The 24,616-nt window shown below is 38.0% G+C and overlaps 1 protein-coding gene across 4 annotated transcripts in view; it reads left to right on the forward strand.

Moving 5' to 3' along the window:
• The window catches only part of LOC118748764 (serine-rich adhesin for platelets), a 122,605-nt gene that overhangs the window by 54,503 nt on the left and 43,486 nt on the right, over positions 1-24,616 (forward strand). For all 4 annotated transcript variants that reach the window (XM_036483430.1, XM_036483431.1, XM_036483432.1 and 1 more), the window contains one exon: positions 3,036-7,375. In XM_036483430.1, coding sequence (XP_036339323.1) covers positions 3,036-7,375 — 4,340 coding nt within the window. The remainder of the gene's footprint in view (positions 1-3,035; positions 7,376-24,616) is intronic.

Raw genomic sequence — 24,616 nt, forward strand, 5'->3', positions numbered from 1 at the left:
AAAAAAAATTAGCGAATTATATTGAAAATATTTATATATGCTCAAAATGAGTAAACAAAAATTCTGCTTGCAATCATCGACTAAATGGGAGGGCGGTAGGTAGGTAGGTGGTGGTATGAGGAAATTCACTGAAAATTTCTATTGGGGTTGAAATGTCGCGAAATGCGAGCAAGTCATAAATGCACGCGTGCATATTTTTACACATTGTTTTATATAATATATTCGTTCATATGTACATATATTGTGTATAATTATCGACAACAAGTCGCAAAAAAACAAAAACAAAAACAAAAAGTATGCAAATTTTTTTGTCTGAATATTGTATCATGTTTTTTTTTTGTACTTTTGTTTTGCGTATATTTAGTTTGGTTAGCGGTTTGGGTACAATGAGTCATTTCGTATGTGAAATATGAGAGCAAGAATACAAGAGTGTGAGTGAGGCAAATGTAGCAATGCCACTGGAAAAGTTTTCAACAAATTGGAATTGAAAAGCATAAAAAAATATGAGAAAATAAAACGCCATTACTAAAAAATTATTTACAAGGAATTAAAAAAACTAAATAAAGTAAAACATAACAAATAAAGTAAACACACATAGAAATAACATTTAAAAAATTTAAAAATAAAAACCTAAAAATAAAATAGAAAACTTGAAAAAGTAAATAAATGGTATAAAAGTAAATTAAAAAAGGAAAAAATTTTAACACAAAAATATAATAAAAATAATAGTAAAAACATAAAAAACGCAAAACATATGTAGAATAAAAAATAAGGATAATATAAAAGAAAAAAAAAATTATGTTAAGAGTAAAAAATAATGAAAAAATTAAATAGAAATAATATAAAGAAATAAGTAGAAATAATATAAAAAGTTAAGAAAAAATATAAGAAAATTAAACAGAAATAATATGAAAAATTTAAATAGAAATAATATGTCTCGTAACCTCGTAAACCTTGTAAGTAAACCGGTACTCCATAAAAAATTAAGTAAGTTTACGAGGTTTACATGGTTACAAGGCATTTACGTGTTTAGATGTTTATATAAAAAAAATGAGTAGAAATATGGAAAAATAAATAGAACTAAATAATATACAAATTTAAGGTTAGGTAGGTTAGTTGGAAACCCCGTCTAACCGGGGCTCACTTAGACAATTAGGAGATTGTGATACCACATTCTAAACGGCACCCAATACTTAATCGACAAAACGCCCCGAGCCGATTATGTATTTAGAAATTCGGTTAATTTCAATTCCCCAGTGCTCCTCGGGGCTATTAAGGATGTGAGAGGCAAAATACTTTAACCTTAGCCTCGCATACTCTGGGCACCTAAGAAGGTAGTGTTGAGGTGATTCCACCTCGTCATCTTTCAGCCGCTTGGCTATCAGAATATATGCTCACTTCCCTGACTGTTATAGCCCTCCAGAGCAGTGAATCCATCGCCTCCTTGATAGTAGCCACTTCCGCCTGGAATAGACTGCAGAAGTCCGGGAGCCTGAACTTAGTGCTGATGGTAAGCTCTCGACAGAAGACCCCACCACCAACCCTGCGGTCAAGTCGACGTCCCAATCCTCGCTTGAGGGAAAGTGGGCAGAGAAGAAGCGCCTAGGATCCATTTCAGTGGCGCAGTAATCTGTGCGATCAGGGATGCCCCCCTAGAACTCGAGAGTGTCCAGTCCTCAAGTCGGTCAACCAATCGGTTTCCCTGAGTCAAATAGCTGTTCGCGCCGCGGCAATTTTGTCTGCAACGTCGACAGGCACTACGTTCAGCATTACATTCGGTGCTAACGTGCGGGTGGCACGCAGTGCCCCACTTAAACCGATTAAAGCAGCCTGTTGTACGCGCACCAGCTGCTTAGCTAGTGTAGCCTTGTAGCTTGATTGACTACGGTCTTGTAATAAGACCAGTTCCGTCTTACTGGGATTGACGGCTAAGCCACTTTTGGCCACCCAATTAGTAGCTATGTTAAGATACCGTTGGTTCATTTCATAAAGCGTGTTCAGGTATTTACCTTTAGCTATAAGTGCAACATCGTCTGCGTACCCAATTACCCGACAGACGTGTTTCTCTAGCTCCTCTAGTAGATCGTTCACCCACCACGACGCCCCAGAGCAAGGGTGAGAGGACACCTCCCCTCAGGGTGCGCCTGTTCACCGTGCGATGCAAGCAAGCGCTGCCCCATATGACCATGACAATTCTGTCACTCAGCAAGCTTTCGATGAGCCAAATGCGACTGACATCAACCTGAAGCTTATCCAACGACTTAACTATTGCCTCTGTCAGGACATTATCAAAAGCCCCTTCGATATCGAGGAAGGCTCCTACGGCAAAAACTTTGTGATTGAAGGCTTCCTCTATCCACCTCACAATTGTGTGTCGAGCGGTTTCTACCGACCTTCCTTTACAATAAGCATGCTGAGCTCCGGTGTAGGTCAACCAGCCTCTCCAACGTTTTTGGTAGAAACGAAGAGGGACTGATTGGCCTGAAGTCCTTGGGCCAACATGAGCTCGCAAAGCGGGTTCTGAAAACTAGCGTACATAAGCCAATAGTTCAATGTGCCGGGCTTCGTGCTTTTCATTGATCGAGCCGTGGCCAGGGTTAAAGCGGTGCTCTGGTTCCTTAAGTCCTGTTCAGATTCTTTCATTGCACACTCATCTACTTCCTGATTTTCCCGAATACGGTTATACCTGGGGCCTAGTACACTGGAATCTCTTAAACAGTTATTCCTGCCATAATTGTGAAACCTTTAGCTACAACCCTGATCTGGTAGTCATATATTCAATGTTGCCCCTGTGACTCTGTCTAAGATTTGAATTAGAAACTTGTACGTCAGCCTGAGCCTAATAGACGTCGCACTCGTAGGGGGCTTTTCTTTTAACTGCAAATCATTAAAAACTGTCGGTTATAAAATCTCTAAAAATATTTCGTCTCCATTGCGTCCACTTAAATTTTGAGTATCTGCTGACTCACACATACTAAATATTCCCTTTTCTATTTACTTGTTCAATATAATTACAATATTTTCTTTACTTGCAGATGGTTTTTCGCCAACAACAATAACGCCAAGCAGAGACTTAACCGCGGTCGCTTCTAAGTCCGGAATTCAAGTAGCAACCGTAACAACAACAACCAAAGTAAGCAAACTAACAGCTAGTCAATACCAATACCAAGAAGAGCTAGAAAAACTCCATTGTATTCAACAAAAGCATGCAACGGTAATCACTGCCGCTGAGCAACAACAGCAAATGAGTCTGATTATGAAAAGGCCAACGGCAACGGCCCCAGCATCTCCCACAGCACCAGCAGCAGCAATTGGAGCAGCTACAATTGTTTCACCAACACCATGCGCTGCCAAACGCAACTCACCAACAAGCAGCAACAATAGCACGCCGACAAAAGAAAAATCTGAAAGAATTCTAGTCGGGGGTCATTACACGCCGCAGCAGCAGCAGAATAGAGAGCGTCGAGAGAGTGGCGGTGATCGCCAAGATTGGGATACTACACACCGAGAATTTGTGTCGCCAACAAAAACAATAGTAACAGGGGCAGCGGTGCCAATACCAAAGCAAAGATCAGCATACTCGCCGATAAAGAATGCTTCTTCAACTGCAGCCAAAGAAACTATTGCTGGCGAGAAGAGCGGCACAACAACCCGTTTAACAGGTAAAACTGTGACCGCAGCGGCAGCTGAAGTGGTGAGCGAGAAGCGGCAGAGCACAGCTGGTGGTGGTGAAGTAACCATCGAAGGTAACAACACTACCACCACCGACACAGCCGGCAGTGGCCACGGCGGTGGTGATGGTGATGGCGATGGCGAAGAATGTACGGAAAATGAAACTACAGCACTCAAAGCGGCAGTGTCAGCAGAGAGTGGTGGAACGTATGCAGTGACAAGCAGGCAAATACCATCCACAATACAGGCTGGCTCACCAACTAGAGCGAAGATGAGCGCAGTGGCAGTGGCAGCGTCGACGCCTCTATCGCCAACATTGGTCGCCGCACAAGCGACTCAGTCACAGCTATCGCAACAGTTTCATTCGAAGAACGAGCGCGAGCGGACGTACACGGAACAACGCGGCGCGTCATCGTCGGCCGGGAACAATAGTAGTTATATATCTACTGCAAAGAAAGTGCAAACACAAGAAAATACTGCAGCAACGGCTATTAGCAGCAACACCCCTTACAGCGCCACATCCAGCACGTACTCGCCATCTAATTACGTGACTCCACCGCTGACCAGTAGTACCAGCAGCAGCGGCAAAATATTTTCAAAACTTCACAACAATCAGTTCATAAAGAACCAACAGCTGCAACAGGCTGGCGCACAAACGAGTGCTGCAACGCAATCGAATATTACGGCGCGTTATCTGAAATACAAATCATCATCGTACACATCGCATGCGCCGGAATCCGCAGGCGGCAGTGAAACTGGTTCGGGCTACACTGGTTTGCCGGGCACTTACTCGCCAACAAAGTCGTTTGTGGCACCCACGGCAAGCGCCATCAAAAAGAAAATGGTCGCCGTGCAGGAGATGAAGACTACACAGCCGAGTGGCAATCATCCGCATCGCGCACATCACAATCACCACCAACAGCAGCACATCCAACAGATGATTGGTACCGGAGGAGCTGGTGGTGTCGGTGGTGGCGGGACTTGCGCACGTCCAATGGCGCTGACGGGCGGGCGTGCACGCCCACCCAGCCAATCAGAGGAGGTGGAGGTGAACTTCGACCCAGGCGAGGATCTGAGCTATGGACCAGGCATAGTTTCAAAGTTGCGGTGCCGCTACCTCAGCCTCGCCTTTCGCGAATCCATGGAAAAGGAGCGTCACTGTCTCGATAATATGCGGCGCGCCACCAGTCTGAACAATTTACTCGATCGCGACGATCCAGCCGATGAGGATGATGAGCCAGAAGATGACCTGGATGGCGGCGAAGCAATCGATTTGGAAGTGCGTGAAGAGGACGAATATGTTGAGCTGCGCGCGGATGCAGACAAAACGATGGCCGCTGAGCGCAAGCTAAAAACACAGGGTGGCATACTGAAGCACAACAACGACGCCGCTGCTGGCGCGCAGGAGAACACCAAAAAGACTACAACATTTCAAAAGCATGCAGCGGGCACTTTTGCCGCGAATGGTTCTCGTTTGCCGCACTCGGCACCGGCAGGCGGTGCAGGCATTGCGACAAATGCCACCAATGTCGGTACGCCCGATACACCGCGTTCGCGTCATGTAAAACGCGGAAATGATTCGTTAAAACGCGCGCGTTCCGTCGAAGCGCTACTCTGCGAACGCACGCCCTGGCAATACGCGGCGCTCAATCGCAGCAGCTATCAGCCACAACGTTTTGCGGCCACTGGCAATGCAAATTACGCGCTGTCGCAGCCGACTTGCGTCACCATCGAGGATAAGATAAATAACGGACGTAGTCGCCTGCTACTCGGCACAGATGTTATGCCACCGAAGCGCTTGACCTCAGTCATCGATGATACGGAACGACCGCCACCCGATTTGGTCAAGCAAACGCTGAAGAAGTTCGAAGCCACTGCTAATAGGCGTGGACGCGGCCCGAGTCGCACGAACGGAACCGGCGAGGTCGCCAGCAAGGTGGCCACCTACAAGACTATCATTAAGGAGAATAAGCCTGCTATTATGTTTCCCAAACCACCGATCAGCCCCACTAAGAAGCTGAATGCGCCAGTGCTCACGAAGCCGGCAGCCAAGCCAGTAGTGGGCGCCGCTGATTTGCTCAATAGCCCGCTAGGGCGCAAGACCACTGCCGTCGCAGGCGTCAACACTGCGGCTGGAAAAACGTCGCCGGCGACCTCCAATGCCGCCGCGGTTACCGGTGTGCTGTCTGCTAGTAGTAGCAATAGCAGCGCAGTCGGCGTTGGCGGCTTATCAGAGCACTCGCCCGATATCATTCCAAAGCATAAGCTTTTAACGGAAAAGAGCGAATTATTGGCGCACGGAGTTGTCGATTCGCCAGTGACAGCTTTAACAAAAAAGCTCGAAAAGCTGCGAATTGAAACGTCGGTGGATAAACCAAAACAAGCAATAACAACAAAGGAAACTAAACAGCCAACACAGTTGAATAAGCAACAGCAGGCACACTCGGCACTCGAGCCAACCAACAGCGACAACGAATTCGTCAATAATAGCGAGTTGAACAACGACGACAACAACACAAGCAACAGCTATAGCAACAAGCTCGTGGGTGGTGGCGCTGTTGGCGAGGGTGAAGCGGCTGGCGATAGTGACGCGGCCCTCGAAGGCAACGAAAATAGCAACAGCAACTACAACAAGGCGAAACAGCATAATGATCGTGCTGGTACTAGCGCAGCTAGCAGTATTGGTATTGGTAGCGTCAGCGGCGTTGACGAGTCAGTCGTAGAACCCGATTCGGTGCTGGCAGGAACCGCCGCAATTAGTAGTGATCTTAGCGACGACGACGACGGACTGGTTGATCGTAGTATTGCCGCCGCCGCCGCACCCACAAAACGTATAACGCGCACAGCACTCGATAATATCGCACGCGCGGGCACCACACAACAATTCAAATTCGCTGGCAGCAGTGGACAAACGCAGCAAAAAACGCAAACGAAACAACAACAACTAAACTCTTCCAATTTGAATCCCGATATACCCAGTTCGGTATTGAACGCCGCACCGGGTAAGCAAATCGGGGTCATACGCCCGCTACCTACCACCACAGCCGCACAACAGGCCGCCAACACCGCTAGTGCCACAAACTCGCCGAGTATTTCCAATCAACAGCAATTGCTGCAACAACATATGGAAGCATTGAAGCAGCATAACGTTTATAGCAGCAACTCCACGTCAACAACAACAACAGCCACACATTCCTCAATTTACCACCACAGCACACCGTCGCCACCACAATCGCAACAACAGCAGCTGACAAGCCGCGAAATTGAAAAGAATCGCATAAATGAAATGAAGAAAACGGGCGCATTAGCCGATGGTGGTGGCCCAACGGCTGGTGGTGTGATGGTCAGCGCGGGCGCCAGCGCCAATGCCAATTCACACGCCGTCGCAGCCGCCAATGCTAGTCTAAATACCGTGATAAATACCAATGCGCCTGGCCACAAGTCCAACGCTGGTATTGGAGCGGGCGCGGCCGCCGGTGCTGCGTCATCAGCATCAAGCACTTCCGGCTTTAATGAGTTAGATGCGGCAGCGCCAGGCGCTAATAATAGCCCCTTATGGGCGTTACGCATTAAACGACAGACACCAAGCGTCGCTGCACAGGAGAACACATCGATGGTATTCAACTTCTCCAATCGCAAAGAGGTGCCCGATTATATCGAGAATGATGGGGTGATCTTTCGCAGAAAACGTGAATTACCCAAGGTGAGTGTAACACAGAGACAAAGAAACGAAAGATATGTATGTGTAGGGGATATGTAGGAGAAGGTAATGGGGGAGAGTAGGGTAATAAGTGAGTAAAGTTGGAGTTGATAGAAATTCAAGAAGTAGAAGCAGTGAAGTTGTGTTTTTTTGTGTGTAAAAAAGCAGCTGCAGAAGAAGTAGCGAGAAACCAAAGTACGAAATGGCAAAGCAAAAGGCAGATGAAGTGAAATGATGTGACGTGACGTGTAAAGTGGAAAAGGAGCAAAGCGTGGATTGCAAAAGAAACGGTATATAAGTGTGTGTGTGTGCATATGTGCATGCAAATGTGAAAGCCATAATGAACAAAAGAAACAAATATGTATATGTATATATAAGAAAATATAAAGAAAATACTTAAGAATTAAAAAAAAAAAATAAGAAGTATAAAAAATTATGAAATATACATATGTAGATATGTATATAAGATATAAAATATATAAATAGCAACCGCAATAAAAGAACCAAAAGACCAACAAAAAAAGCAAGTCTGCTGCAACAGAACGTGCACAAAAGCGAAACAGTGAAGTGAACTCCGCAATAAAGTGAAGTTTTACGCCGAAGAAAGACAACACGTACGACTCGTATCTAGATATCTATGTATATACATATGAATGTGTACGTATATGCATGCCTATATAATAATGAATACAACGACGAATTGCTGCACACGCATTTAACCCATACTCTTGCTTGTGTAGAAAAATAACTGCCAGCTGAGGGCCTCCATACATTCATATGTATGTACATTAGACCGCATCACTCCCCATACAAAAAAATCGGTACTGTTCCATTGAAATTATAAAATTTGTTATATGTATTTTAAGACTTGTAACAAAATATTTTGGACCGATTTGAAAATGCAACCAATTTTTTTTTTATGGTAAAAAAGTTTTTTTAAAGCATTTAAAAAAAAAAAAATCAACTCAGATGAAAAACCAGTTAATATTTAAAAAAAATGTTTAACGTAATCATAAAAGTTAGATTATTGATGCTGTTTTGAAATTTTTTTCAAAGATTGGCTTAAGAATAAATTTAATACATCAGCCAAAAGAAAGAGATAGTTAAGATGAACGAGTGTCATTACAAGTTGAATTTAAACGTGTTTATATTTGGAAAAAAAAATAAAAAATAAAATAAAAAATTGGGACGTGAATGAGTTCCTTTGAATGAATGAAAGGGTGAGAAAAGACCTTTCCTTTGATACCTCACAAGTCTCAAACGGTATAGTTTTGGCCCAGTTATTCAAGATTTTCTTAAACCAATCATTGAAAAAAGTTAAAAAACAACACCAATAATCTCATTATGTATTACGATTCCGTAAAAAAGTTTTTCAATATTTTTAAGATTAAACCGTTCTGTCATCTAAGGGGATTTTTTTCAACAAATCCTTAAAAAAAAACTATTGGTATTCATAAAAAACTCTATTTTTGATTTTGTAGGTATTTTCAAATCGCTTAAGCTTAAGCTTTTCCCGAAATATTTTGCTGGAAATCTTCAAATATAATACATTTTTTAATCCTGGCGGAAAGCCGCGACTTTTTTTTTTGGTGATACAGTCTAATGTACATGCATACATATCTATGCAGTAAGGCTTAAAGTGTGAAGAAGTAAGAGCCAAAAGCGTAGAAGATAATGAAAAATATTTCGAAACTTCACGAAGTCAAAGAGTGTTAAAAAAGCAAAGTTGCTTAAAAGATCTTACGAAATACTTAACAAAAAATTTCTAAATTTTAGTGTATAAAAGAAAAAGTCAATTAGTTGCAAGCTGCTACTACTTCTACTGCTTCTACCAACTCTTTTACTTTTAAATTACGTACTAAGAAATATTTAAGATTGGTTTAATCAAACAATACTTGTATGTTCCCTGCACCCTTTCCCTTATAAGTTGTGGTCCGGGAGAAGTAAGACACGAGCTTATAGATCTACCAGCACACTGCACTCCGTACAGCCACAGAATGTCTTCTGTAGTATAATGTTCAGGACATCATGATCTGTGTTAAGGCAAAAACTTCCTGACATCGCCGTCAAGTTTTTCACTACCGTAGATTTTTCGATATACTTGGTGCAAAAAACGATTACATCAAACCGGGATTCCGCATTACAGAGTATTTTGAAAGTTTTCCATCCCTATCTTAGGCCTTCAGAATGAATCTATGAACTAACGGGTGAGATTAAGGGCCCTATAGCATACGGACAAATTTTAAACATCATGTACCGAGAGACTGTCTTCACGCTTCATGAACTCTCTCACCTGTAACAAAGGAGGAAAGTTTGCCTCTTGGTATCCGTGCCAATCTGCCACAGTTACGTTCTGGATATTGTGCCAGGCTAAAGTTTTACTTAAACAGAATGGACGCAGGCATTGTGAAACAACTTCGAACCAGCATTTCATTTGCCCCCATACACGAAACAAAGCTCTCGTTCTCTCTGCGCCTAGCATTACTCTTTACTTCCTACTGTTGATTCACCTATCGCTTCGTCTTTTTTTACATTCGTATTGATCTTGAATTGATTATGAAAATCTTTGCTCGCTAAACATCAGTCAAACTTGAAGCTTTCTCCAGCTAATTTTCATTCATGAAGTGCAAAAATCTTTATTTTTCTATTGGCCCTTAACCAGTACTGATCTCTAACGAATCCTACTACCCTGCTGATCTAAATTTATTCATTGGAATCTACTTTCACTGAACTTCAGTCGACCAAAGTGCTTGGCTTGCTGATCTTCCTTTAATCGCTGAAAGCCCTTTACTTTCGTACTGATCTTTAGTTGATCTTTGGACAACTTACTTTGAAAATTGTTAATTTTTAACAATCCATTGAACATTTCATGTAATTTGTATCTATCGTTCGCCTCATTTTTATATGAGCTCAGTAGATTGGTGTATTTTTACAAGCTTTTATTTTTATGTTTATTTTCTTAATGCCATACCGGTGTTTAGTTGATTGCAAAAAATGTAAACCTTTGCTGAACTTTTTATGATTTTTTTAAACCGCTGAGAAATCGTCGTTTTCATATCGTACTTCAATCATACCTGGGTCAATCTTGAGTCACCCCTTTATTTACGCGCCAATCATTTGTTGACCTTCACGTGCCTACGTGCACACATTCATATGTATGTTTGCAATTAGTCAACCGCTGCTTGCCTGTGAGTCATCGGTTTATTCTCAATAAATATTTCTTATGTACTGCATGCAATATTTCCTGAGGGTTAATTCTCATACGTATTTTATCCCATTACACATCAGGGATGGAAAAGTAGGTACAATAGTACCTTTTTCCGACTTTTTCGAACCAAAAGGTACATTCGGTACACTGAGCTCAATTTAGGTGCAATTAGACGTTAGCCAAATAAATATCGATATTTAAGACGTTGCTCGCGAAAAAAAATTAAGAAAATTTTTGTAAGCAAGGAGAAATGGCAACTCATATACAGTGGTGGAAAAATAAATAGGGATGCGACATTTTAACAAATTTTTCTTTTGTTTATTTAATATTTCTTATTTTTTTATATAAGTTTTTAAAGTTGAAAATTTAGATACAATTTTGCATAATTTTCATAATTTTTGCACAAATTTCAAAATCAAGTTTTCGTAGAAATGGTATAGAGTTCTTGAAAATCAATATTTTTTTCCAAAATAACAATACACAATTGAAAAACTTTGAGTGCATTGATCGACCCCTAAATATTTTTCGATTTACAAATAAAAACAATTTTTTCGGTTTTCCATCCCTGTTACACATTTCGATTTGTGGCTAGGAATTACACGTAAGAAGCACTCGCATAGGAACAAAACGCCACATAGCGCTTTTTTGCACAACTTGAGCTAGACAGGGTTGATTGGTTTACTCTTTTTTTTTTGTGTTTTTCTCTATTCTCTCCCTACACTTGTGTTTCATATTGCTTAAAAGGAATTTTTTTTCAACTTCAACCGCGCTCCAGGGAGTCAGAATCGAAGCGTTATTTATGTTGTTTACCTTGAAAGGCAGGAAAAATACTCAGTCAGCGTTCAAAATGGGAAGTCTTCGTAACTACTTTTGTTGTACACTGTATGTGCGTGTCGCGTGTTTTTTTTTTTGTGTTTACATACGCCGCGCGACTGCTGGCAAACATATTTTTTTTATTATGTATTTCCTTATATACACAAAACAAAGAAACGGCAATGCAATGTGAAAGAAAATTAAAAAAATAAATAAAATATTAAGTGTTTCTTCCTGTACCAGCTAGACCTTTTCCTGTGCCTAGCATTTTTTTATATCTGCTTATTTTCCTACGTGTAACGAATAACCAATCAAGTGTCTGTCAGCAAAGATATGTAAGCGGATAATCTGAAGTATATATTGCCAAAGTGGCTAGTTTTTTTTTTTTTTTTTTTTTACTAATAACAGTACCTTTCTGTGGTATGCATTGTTGAAAAATGTGTCACTCTGCTTATCAGCACTTTTTCTTTTTTATTTCATATACATTTTTCTGCTTTTTGTGTTATATGTACCAGAAATATGCAGCCATGTTGCCTATACCTTATCAGCTCTTAAGCTTTGTGGAAAAAAATTATAAGCTTACTGCAAACAAAGCCAACATTGGCCACAAAATCCCTACTGGCTTACTGTTTACATTTGCATTAGTGCAGTCAAATTTTATAAAAAAAAAAATTTATCTAATATTTATCAGCGTACATTTAGATCGTGTGCTTAACTTGATGATAAATTAGTTATTTTATCACCCTAATATCTACATATTTCGTCACCAAAAACAAAGCGTGCCATATTTTTCGCTTCGACCTGATTGCCGTTTAAAATTGTACGCACTACAGGCCATTTTCGTAATTTTTCGATAAACTTTTTTTTTTTTGCGCTCGTCACCCTTTTTTGCGTGAAATGTCCGTTTATCAATGAAATCGATTTTTTTTTTACGTTTTGTTTTATTACTTCTAAGCATTCACCGCTTAGTCATTCTTGTTTTCTAAACTGATAATTTGTTTATGACACTTAATTGGTCAATAGTCGTTGTTGTTCTCTGTGTTGTCTGTAGTGAATAATTTATATTTTTTCTACACGGAGTTAATATTAATTTCTTCGTATTATCTTATTTCAGTATTCTGTTATGTAACAGTGCGAATTTACTAGCCTCTAGACGCTATATACATAAATCCGAGTTCTTTAGTCTTTTCTTGTTCAGAAACTACTTCATATTGAAGAATTTTCTTTGGTGTGTCTCTGCCTCAACTTCTCTATTTAATAGCGAAGTCATGGCCCCATTTCTATCTCTGTAAATGGAGACGCTTACCCTCTTAATGCTAATCTCCTTCAAATATACGACTGCTTGTCCCGTCTTATTATTTCCACTGCTTTAAGGAGCTTAAATAAATATAAATTGCTTCGGAATTATGAGATCACGGATGATTTCTTTCTCAGTGCCAGGCCAATTTCGTACTGTTTAATTCTATTGGACAGCTGTCTGAAACCCACAAAGCGTCACTGTCGGTTCCATGGAAGTTCTTATTTAAGGTTAGTATCCAGATTTCAAAAAAAGTAAAAACTCCATATAAAATGACGAAGAAATGTTAAAGAAATGTTCTTGTGTAAAATTTTCTTAAGGCAGTACGCAGTTCTTAAGAAATTTGCTACACTTTCTACTACGGTTTTCTGAAGTTTTTAGTAAAAAAAAGCACAAGGCCGTTAACCGTTTTCTTATGAGCTGGATATTAAGCTTTATGAAGAACTTCAAAAGAATTTCAACCTTCAGACTAAATTTTCATATTTCGAAGGGTATAAATGGATTACTCCTCTTCTACACTAAGTAAAGGTTCAAAACTAGAGAACAGGGTAGGAGGTGGAGTCTTCTCAGCACAGCTGAGCTCGCTGCAATATAAGAGACAGTCTAATCAAAGACAGCCAGACGGCATTCAAAGCACAGATCCCTAAATGAGTTGGCTGAGCAGTTTGCTCTTCACTTGGTATGCGTGCCGGGTCACCGGTGCATACCAGACAACCAGAAGACAGTCGAACTTGAAAGATAGGCATATCCGTTCCACTTTCGCACTGGTAAAAGGTTTTAGGCCTGTCGCTTGCTATCTGCAAGCTCATTCTAGCGAGTGATAGATTGACAAGTCTCACCACATGCAGCAAGACGAAACTCGTGTGGCCGGAAAGGTTCGAGAAATGGTCGAGTGGTCAACTTCATGCTGGATAGAAGGGACTTAGCTGCAGCCGTGGGAATGCTAATAGGCCATGCCACCAGAAACTTTGCGCCAACTGTTATGCGAATGCCCCGCAATCTGTAGAAGAAGAAGAAATTTCAGCTGCTTAGAACTTTGCCAGGGTTTAAACGACATAGCTAATGTGGGAATACGGCAACCATTAGGTTTCGCAGACTCCACAAAATGGTTTGAGTAGGAGGGTTCTCACGATCAGCGTGGTATCACACCAATCTCATAAATACAGGCATAGGTATGCTGGTGGGGATATTGACAGCCACTTCAACGTATCCTACTCTTGAAGAAATTTATGCTTCCCATATTTATATCCAACGTGTGAAGTTGAGAACCAGCTTTTCCTGAAGTTCAATATTATTATTGCCCTTTTCGTTGAGAATGCTAAGTTTTCCAAGTTGAGGGACTATTGAGGAACATCGTTTGATATATGAGATGTTGAACTCGAACCTAACTAAATGCTTATTAGGCGCAGCCCATCTCTAGAAGTCCCATCTTACCAAGATGTTATCCTAGCTTTATGTGTGCTCTAAGGAATAAAGAAGAAGTCTCTAGGCACACCCGGCTTAAATTCAGGAATCCTTTAGATACTACTCTAAAAAGCCTACTATGAGTACTTAAGTCTTTTGGATTGCCCCTTCTATTTTGTCAATCGCCAATGGGTGGCTAGGTGAGAATATTCCCACCTTCTTCGAAGCTCTGATATGTATTATTTGGACAAACCACAGAAACGTTATGCACCATACAGGCTCCATTTAGTCCTTCGATAGAATTCCAATTCGTTTTTCTATACCTTGCGGACTTCTCTCCTACCTAATTTTCAATTCTCCATTCATATGAGCGGCAGTTCTATTCTATTTCTTTCCGTGAATTTTTCTTTCGAAATTATCATGATTTTATATTCCCCAGCCATCTTTCAATCTACAATTAGCTTTTGATCATCCACTCTTAATTACTTTATTGTGATTTCTATTTGGGGCAAATTATTTTAATTGGTATTCGCGGCTTTTATGAGACGTTGTGCATAGCAATGGTTCTTTAACCCGCATCTATGAATCAATTGTAACTTTACAACGTGGTTTTCATTCCGCGAATTAGTTTTTTTCATATCATCTGCTTGTATTTTTTGCCTGCTTGGATTTATTTTGAGTAAAAACAGTAGAAATTGTTTAGTTTTCATATCAAATTAAAATTCAGTAAAATTTTAGGATATCCTATCATGAGATCTCCACGTCTGTAATGCTTACATTTCAGTTGCGCTATTGCTAATACGAAACTAGCCTGCGAGTTCTATCGGAAGATGGCGATGAGTTCAAAAACAGCCAGGGAATGCCTGACAACTCTCCCGATCGCATCACACTACTTCGCTATCGAACTTTTGTGTGCACTAAGCCATAGGAACATCGTATCTGGAAACTACATAGCCGATGAGCTAGCAAGACAAGGCATTTTTTGTAGTTGTCGTCGGTGTGGTATCTCCACTGACTACATGTCGTCTGTTACTGGAGATATGGTCTTTTTGCCGATTCAGGACGCTGGGCAAAATTTTTGGAATTCATGGTAGGATATTCTGACCAAAGGTAGATCTGCGGGGGTCTAGAGAGCACTCGGGACTAAATAAATCACAACTCTCGTTACTGTTGGCAGTCTTAACTGGTCATTGTCCGATTGGATCTGTTGCAGTTAGGCTCAGCATCCTTTAAGTTTCAAACAGAGCAGGAGCGAAGCTGAAGATTAAGACGAAGCTGAAGCTGAAGATGAGAATCAATGCAGTAGTAAAAAAATTCATTTGTACAATAGTTATCACAGTGCGAGTTTCAGCTGTAGCCTGGTCTTCATCCCCATCTTCACCTTTGCTTTAACCTTGTTTGCATCCTTCGGACTCACTTCTTTCTACTCCTCATGAGCATTTGAGTTTAGATACTAAATGTTTGTGAAGCGTTGTTGTATATGGTATCTCTACTAGTGATACCATATAGGTTAAATCGGTATATTTTGATGCTGGCCCACAGGGCTGTAGTCGCTTAGGATAGAACGGGTCATAAGGCCTTTGCATAAATTCAAAGCATTTATCCGCACTCTGATTCCATCCATCTTTTTTTTTTTTGCTAGCCGCGTTCTTGGAATCTAACACTCTTCGGTCGATATGAATGGAATAAAATACCCATAGCCTTCAATTTAAACGAACTGCATATTTTTCTGTAATCCGTCACCCTTTGGCGTCTTGGTCTTAATATTCACACGTCTTTTCGCAAAAATTATAATTTTTTTCACAAGCGTTGGAAACTTCCTGTTCAACACGTGCTCATCTGAAATCCTTAAACAATCCATCAAGTATCAAAGCTATATCTTAAGTGTCATATAGCCACTTAATAAAATGAAGCAGATGCCAAACTAAGCCTTAATTAGTTCGAACTCTGCCAAAATCATTTTCCTGCGCCTCTTTCTTTTGGCACCTATTAAATCACCACATTCTTTAGTAACGTATCTCAACAATGCGATATTGTTTTTAATAATTGAGCCATGGTTTGTGCTACGCCAACTCATTTGCAGCAATCCTTTCCACTATTTCTTCTGAAGGTCAGCCATATGCCATGCATTGCCACTGCCATAGTCGTATTGAATTCCATATTATTTCAGGAGCTCGGCAATGCTGTTTTCCAAATAGTTGTGCGATTATTTTCTTGTCTCTTTTTCTTTTTATTTCTTCAATCCTGTTTCTTAAGTAGTTGCTTTGTCTCTTAACACTTTAACCATCGCCTTCGCATTCATTGCCGCTCCTGCTAATGACTTAGCGCAGTCATAAATTCTTGTTTTTAGCAGGTCTTTTGTTTTTATTTTTGCTCTGTAGACAGATAATCGCACTAAACATGCGAATGGACGACGACTCGCTCGTCTGTTGGTTGATGATCGACCTAACACCCAGTCGACCTGCTGGTTACTTGGCAATCGCTGGCTGTGTACTAGTTGCTGTTGTTTCTTCTTTTTGCTGCTTCTTTTTTAATTTTCCCCTCTTGTTTTGCTTACACTTATGTTCTTGTTATAGCACAACTTTGGCGAGTTTTTCGACTTCTCAACCCAACTAAACTTGATCAAAGTTCGTGTATAATAAAATGTTGAACGAGTTTTTCGCTTTCAAGGTGTAGCTGCTCGACTGCTTGCCAACATTAAAATTTATGTATGTTTTGTATTTACTATCCATCTTGTATGTAGTTCAGATAGCGCTCTAGAGCCGGAGGTGCTTTTGGCTTAATCTTTCTGCCGTCCGTTGATTGGCTTTTACTTATTTTTCTTGAGCTGCTCTTTGCTGCAATGTAATTAAATTAAAAGCAAAATGCCAAAAGTTCTCGTTCAAGTTTTCTGTGCGTATGTATGTATTTATGTAGCTCGAACTCGCTGAAAACGTACTTAGCTCAAGCATACTTGTTCTCGTTTGGGGCACAGCTGGCAACTCTGCTGGTGCGACTTCGGTTGCTTCCAGCTTAAAACCCGTTGAGAATGCGGTTTTGTTGCTTGGTTTTTTTTCGCTCTTTTTTTATCTATTCCACTTCCCTGCCGTGATCTTTTGTTGTCAGAGCTTTGTAGTGTTGTCGTTTTTATTTTCACAATAAACGGGTTTGCTGTGCTTCAACTTGATTATAGTTGGCGCTGTCTGTCTTAGTGTTATCTTTACTTTATTTTATTTTTTTATCAACTTGTTACTTTTGCTAATCTGCTTGATATTTTTCAACTATTATTTTCGTACCCCGGTGACAATAGTTCAAATTTCGTATAATAGTCGCTATTAAATCGATTGAATGACTTTGCACAAAGCGAATGAAACAAAGCAGCAAATAAAAGTCCATAAAATCTTAGCAGCAGCACCGTTCAGTAAGCGCTGTGTCCGTCTGGCCAACAGCCGTTTAGGTCACGCCGTCTTTCATTTCTCGCACCAAAAACTTGTTCTACACGCTGCTAATAAAAATTTAGCGCTTTTTTACATCAACAAGTTTACTTAGTATGCTTTCAAATATTTTCTCAGGCTTGAAGACAATACCAAACATTTCAATTGATTAGCTCAGACACCGCGCCTAGTGATCGCAAAACACTTTTATACGCCGCACATTCCAACCAACCGGCTGATGCGCTTCACTCATTGTATTGGTGGTGACAACTTTTACTAGGCGACTTTAATTTCATCTTCAAATGAATGCTTATAAACATTAGGGAGGTGAATTTATTCTCAGAAATAATCCACTTTGTATCAGGAGTTGGGGTAGGGACAAACTTCATACACACCGGCGAAGAGCCTCACACTGCAAGCAGTGTCCCTGCTTTAACTGAATGTGGCTGATGTAGAAAGGAAACCTCGGCTGTCCACGGGCCTTGCTTCCAAACTGAAAGGCAGTGTGTTTCCAACAGTGTAATCTAGTCTCTTTGTGTCATCTGGGTTTTAGTACCCTAAAAAAAATTGCTTTGTTCCCAAAAAAAAAAGTACTCAGTCCGCAGGTCAAAAGTCGCTCGTCTAACGAATCTCGATTACGGTGGTCAAATGGTTGCAAATCCAAGCAGCTAAGGTACTGGGTAAAAACTTTGATTGTATTGGATAAAAGTCCTCTCTGGCGACCCGTTGACGTTGGACATTGAGATAGGCAACTTGGGCGCCGAACCGAATGACCAAGGTTTCAAAATGCCCAAAGACAAGGAGAAACCTTTACTTCCATATCAATACGCTCCTAGCCTTCGAGTACTCTTTTCATCTGGCGGGTATAGTAACAACTTGCATGCGTGGGAAACCCATCTCTCCGCATGCTCCTTCAATTCGACGATTCTGATACCAATTCTGATACCAATAGCTGATGGGACTCTTAGAGGAACAATATGACTCATAATAGAAAACACTCTGGAGCGGAGGAAAAGCGCTACAAATCTTTCCTCTGCAGAGTCCGGAGTCTGGTCGAAAGGTTAGCCCTGTCAGTATTTATATGTGGGATGGCAGTGACAGAGAAATATGTTCAGGGGTTTTCTGGTTAACGTACTCTGTAAGAGCTCATCAACACAATGGGATCGTCAAGCACAAAAAAAAAATGCTGCCGTTCCCAGTTGCTGAAAGGTGAACACACACAGCGTCTACCTCTCTGAGATTGTTTGCAAAGCACCAGCAGCAAGATTCGTGGTCAGAGTATGCACCTAAGGCTTAGACGACTTCAAAACTATCCCAAGGATACCAAGGCGGTAACAAAGGCTCGAGAGGCCTAAATCAGTAGCCACACTCTGTTATGCTTGATAACACTTATCGTACTGGTGAGCCCAAGTGGGGCTTAGTAATCTAGTACAACTGATTCTGGCAGCAGACTCAGCAGCAAATTAGGGTGTTTGTGTTGCTTTTTTTCAAATTTTGAAAAAAGTATAAACATCTTATAGTGTTAATAAAAGTTTAGCCACCCTAATGCTCAGTTAATTGCCTTATTGACTTTACTAATTTGTCGCTAGTACGGCGGCAGCTTGACTTAAGCTTAACTCACTGCTTCATTCTTCTTCATACGTTTTTTCATTGAATTGTTGCTGACGCCATTTACTTGAGAAGAGTCGTCAGAGCCAGTGGATTAATCTGGGCGAAGCCTTTGCGCTCGAGTAGCATTTTATTATTGGATGTAAAAAAAAAACATGTTCTATAAAAAAATTGTGCAGTCATAAAGTAGCCTGCCTGGCTGTTGTCATAATCACTGCGCTTATGAGTTGCTGCCGGTTGCCTGCCTTCGAAATTTACCGGCAGACACTTGAAATTTAACACATTCGCTGCTACTCAATTTACTCAGAGTTTACGAAATACAAGAACACATTTGTGTTGTTGTAAAAAAAACGAGCAAGTTCTCTCCAACTTGTGCAAAGTGTTCCTTGACGTCTGATGGCAACAGCTGCACACTTTTTTCTGACTTTGATTTTTTTTTTCTTTTTATTTCGTTTTATTTTCGTAAAACGTCGCAATTATGTTTGTTTGCGGTTCCTTTGCTTAAAATTTTTATTTTGCATATTTTTTCATTTTATTTCGCTTGATTTTTTACACTTCTTGCAATAATATTTTCTTTCTTTCCCTTCATATTTTCGTGTATTTCATATGTATTTATTTTCTATTTTATTCCTTTTTTATTTTTATTTTTTTACTTTCAGTCCGTCTTTTCGCATTAATTTTCTGGCATTTTTTGGTTTTACTTTGTCTTCTTTTCTCCCTTCACTGTTATATTTATTTTTATTTTGTGGATTGCATGTCCGTCCATTCTCTGTTTTTGTTCTTTTTTTTTCTTTTTTTGCTCCCTTGCTGCACTCAATCACCAATTCAAAACTAGCTTGACATGCTACTTGCAACAGCCACAAAATAGGGTTCTCCTTCTTTCTGTTAGCGTTGCATTTCGTTTGCTCTCTCCTGATTTATTAACTTTCTGCTTCTTCCACTCCCATTGTGCGGCGTCGAATATGCTTTGTGCCTTCAAACCGGCGTGGCTGTGAGTTCCAATTTAGCTAAGAGCAGCACGCATTTTTCGTTCGCATTTTGCACCTTCCTCGATTGCACTTTAGGACATTTTCGCTCTTATTTCCTGTGAATTCGCTACTATTTTGTTTACTTTTTTTAACGGTCTTATTCGCCCCTTACACTATTTTCCAAAGTAAGAATTCTGTTTTACTTTTCTAAAAAAAAATTTTCTTTCGAATCTGTTTGTTTTTGTTTATTGTTTCTAGTTCAGAAATTTCCACTTTTGCTTCTATTTGTATGCTATACTTCCTTTTTTCCTACCAATATCAAATCACTCCACATACCAACTCTAGAAAAAATTTACCGTTTTTTGTAGTCTCTTATGGCCTTATTCATAAAAAATAACGTAGCTTTATAAGAGGTTTATAAATTGAAAAATATATGAAAACGTCAATTTATAAAGCTCTTTAAACCTACTTTATTTTTTATGGATAAGGCCATTAATCTTTACTTATTTATGTATCTGCACTGTCTTTTTCGTTTTGTTTGATTTTTCATAATTGTTTTTAACACTTTTGTTTTTGTTTCCTCTTTTCAACTGTTCTGTAAATTTTTCCCTCTTCCATGTTTTTCATGCTTTTTTTTTACTTTTTTGTGTTGACTTTTTATCTGTTTCTTTTTGATGTCATCTTTCTTTAATGGCCATTCAAATGTTTAGGGAATTTTACAGGCACTAATTTTGTATTTCACGGCTTTGTTACGCTTTCTTTTTCGCCGCTAAATCTTCATCAGTTTTCAGCATTTTTTAATTGTCTCCGTTATGAATATTATTTAAAGTTTGTTGCCCCTTTATTCTGTGGAAACTTCCGTTTTCTTAAATTACTGTCATAGTTTACCTAGTTTAGTTGATATTAAATATTAAAATAATGAACCCGTAAATTGTACTCGACTTTTTAAATGGATGACAACACTATCCAAAAATATGTTCGAAACAAAGATTTCTTAAAATTTAAGGCCGTCAGTCTGATTTTTCGACAAATTCAAACGAACTGTATGTGAGCAAGTGGCCACTTTTATCTCTTTGCTAGAGTAGAGGTCACTCCCTGCTTCCTTAACGGCAACTACCTCTGTGGCTGAAAAATACTGTATGCCTAAATCTGAGGTTGATGGAAAAGATACTTCCACCGTTTTTTCTGTTGCGCTTCCGTTCCTTCCACGGCCGCTGTTCCTTCCCACTTGATACGTACGATTTATGTAAAATTGTAATTTAATAATAAAATACAGAATTTGAAAAAAAATTTGAATAAAAGAAAAAAAGAAAAAAAGCTAAAAATCAAAATGTAAAACAGAAAATGAAAATGATACTAAAACAAAAAATGTATAAATTAAAATAAAAGTAAAAATTTAAAATAGAAAATAAAAGCAAAAAGTTAAAATGAAAATTAAACTAAAAATGTAAGAATTAATATGAAAATAAAAATAAAAAATCTTTGTACAAAGTTCAATAAAAAATATTAAAAAATTTCAAATATTATTGCATTATTGAAGAAAGGTAGAAATAATAATATAATATTGAACAATAAAAAAGGTAGAAATTAAAATAAAAAATAGTGAGATAAGATAACAAAACACATATATTAAATATACAAAATCAAAATTATGTTGGGAAAACAAAAAGTCAAAATAAGAATAAAAATTGAAATCAACAAATAAAACTAAACAATAAAAATAAATAAATAAAAAGAAAAAATAAAAATAAAGTAATTAAAAAATGCTATAAAAAGTAAATGCAAAAATTAAAATGTTGTTGATAAAAAAATAACAAAAGTGAAAAATAAATAAAACTGAAAAAACAAAATTACAAAAATAAATAAAAATAAAAAGCCTTAGGGAATAAAAAAATAAATAAATAAGATGAAAAAACAACAAAAAAATACAGAATTAAACCAAACAAGCAAAAATCTTAATAAAAATGAAGATAGAATATAAATGTAAAGAGTAAATTAAAAATGTAAATAAAAAAACACAAAAATATATAAATAAATTAGATGAAAAAAATACAGAATTCAAGCAAATAAAAACAAGCAAAAATTTTTAATTAAATGAAGATAAAAAATTATAAATAATATAAATGTAAAAAGTAAAAATAAAAATGTAAATAAAAATAAATAAAAATAAGACTTACAATTTAAAAAATTTAAATAAAATTAAGCAGAATTAAGAAAAAAATATAGGCAAAGATAAATTGAAATAAAAATAAATCTATAAATACAAAAAAATTAAAACAAAATAAAAAATTAATTAAAATTAAGAAAAAATAAAAATTATAAGAGCAGTAGGAGCTAAATCAACAATTTTTTTAGAAGTTTTGTCTGTCCGTCTGTCTGTTAGTAAAAGTCTAACTTAAAATACAAAAAAAAAAAATTATAATTAGGGAGTTGCCACCTGTTTGAAAATTGCAGTTTAAATAAAATGACAAGATAAAGGAAATATTGCAACATGGATTACAAACTGAAGAGGATTTACAACTGTTTGAAGAATTGTATTTAATTAAATTGATAAAATAAATGAGATATTACAATACGTGTATCAAGCAAAAATACTTTTAAGGTGCAGTATTTGCCAGTTTTTTATAAAAATAAAGTAAATTTAAAAATATGTCAACAAATGGGTGCGCTATCCTAATGACCTGCAGTGAATATGTTAATAATATTTTTAGAAAAATATCGGATATGCAGTTTTGTAGCCAGACCATCAATTTTAGTAGATTTTTGAAATTTATTTTTATGTTTACGGTACTGTGCATTTTCTTCCATTTAAAAATGTTGTAATGTACATATGTCCGTGAAAACTGGTACCTCGAAAAAATTAACGCAACTAGTGGAAGTACTAATTACAAATTCACCAAAATTGAACTAGTTTTGCAAAGAAGAATTACATATTTGGAATGACTCGCTTCGCTTACTATTATCATTGTTATATTATGTTATTTTTTTTTTTAACAAAAAATGTGCCTTTATAAAAAGACTATCTGTATGAACAATATGTTTAGCTGTGACCTGAATTCCTGCTGATATCTGAAAGCAAAGTGTTAAAATTAACTTACAAGAATTTTGTAGGTAATTTGTTTATTTACTTTTTGTTTTCTTTTTCCTTCACCTCAATGTAGCTTTTTATCTAAAAATTTGTTTACAAAACAAAATCTCGTATATTTATGCGACGCCAAAAAAATGCGCGGAAGCGAAAAGCATGCTGCCTTAAAAAGGAAATTATCTAATGCTAAATGAGCAAAGAAGGCCAAATACAACCACACCCATGCGATTTTCTCATTGTTGTCTGGAACAAAATCAGCATATGTATGTATGGCGGTTGGTTTATTTTATTTTTATTTTTTTGTATGGGTACTGCCTGCCTAATTTGTTTACTTACTGTTTACAAAGAAAAAATGACAAAAAAAAACAATTCGTAATCGTGCAGTGGAAACGTTTAAAAAATTCCTGCATTTTAAATGTAGAAATGTGCACCCTGTCTGCTGAGTGAGGCGAGTAAAATTGAATGCTGCAGTGGATGCGAATCTTCTTTCGAATACAAGCTAGAATGACGGCATATTTACTGTCGACGTTTATATAACATCAAAGTTGGAAATGAATATAAGAGAAGCAATTTTATTTCGCAAATTGAACTACTGACTGACGGGGGCTGCCTATTAAAATGTTTATAAACCTGTATACTTTTGTGTCTGGCTGAGTAAGCAGACAATTTTTTAATATTTCATCGGGTTTCTTTGGCTGCAGGAGGATTATTGTAGAAGAAAATACTGGGAGGCATTATGTACATAAATAAGTAAATAAATTATTATAGGCGTATATGTTTTTAAATGAGTTATTTTCTTTCTATTTCGCATTTGTTGTTCTTTTTCTTTTAATTTGCATTTCAATACTGCATACATATATTTTATTTCGCTTAATTTTTCTGTTATTTTGCTTCAATTCCTTGCTAAATTTGCTTTCTTCAAACCCTTTATTCATTCATTTCTCAATTGTTTGCATTTTCTTTGTTCCTTTGTTATGTCAATTGTGACTTATGAATTATGCCAGCACATCGCTCTCGCCATTTGTCCAAGATGTGTACACATTTATACCTCCTCTCTCTAGACGCACAGTCTGTATAGAGACTAATACATACAGTGACTCAAACAAATGACCACGTATTGATTTTTTTTAAATATTCGTAATGTTTTTCGAGTTTTATTGTTATTTTTCTATCAAAATATCGTCCAAGCTTTAACCAAAACAATGTAAAGCACAGTTTCAAACTTTGTACAAAATTTAGGAAAACCCAACAAATTTTCATTGAAATTTCAACTTTTTATTCTGAATCTTTAGAACATTTTTGAAGTGAAAGTTTCAAACGGCTAAAATCCCGTAGATTTTTGGAAATTTTTTTTCGGTGACGGATTTTTGCACTGTTTTCCATATAAGCATGAATTTTTTATGAAATAAAATGCAGGAGACCGTAAGCAACAAAATTTCAAAATATCA

The sequence above is a fragment of the Rhagoletis pomonella genome, unplaced genomic scaffold (assembly GCF_013731165.1).
Source record: "Rhagoletis pomonella isolate Grant_MI unplaced genomic scaffold, Rhpom_1.0 Rhpom_scaffold_00013, whole genome shotgun sequence".
Taxonomy (NCBI): domain Eukaryota; kingdom Metazoa; phylum Arthropoda; class Insecta; order Diptera; family Tephritidae; genus Rhagoletis; species Rhagoletis pomonella.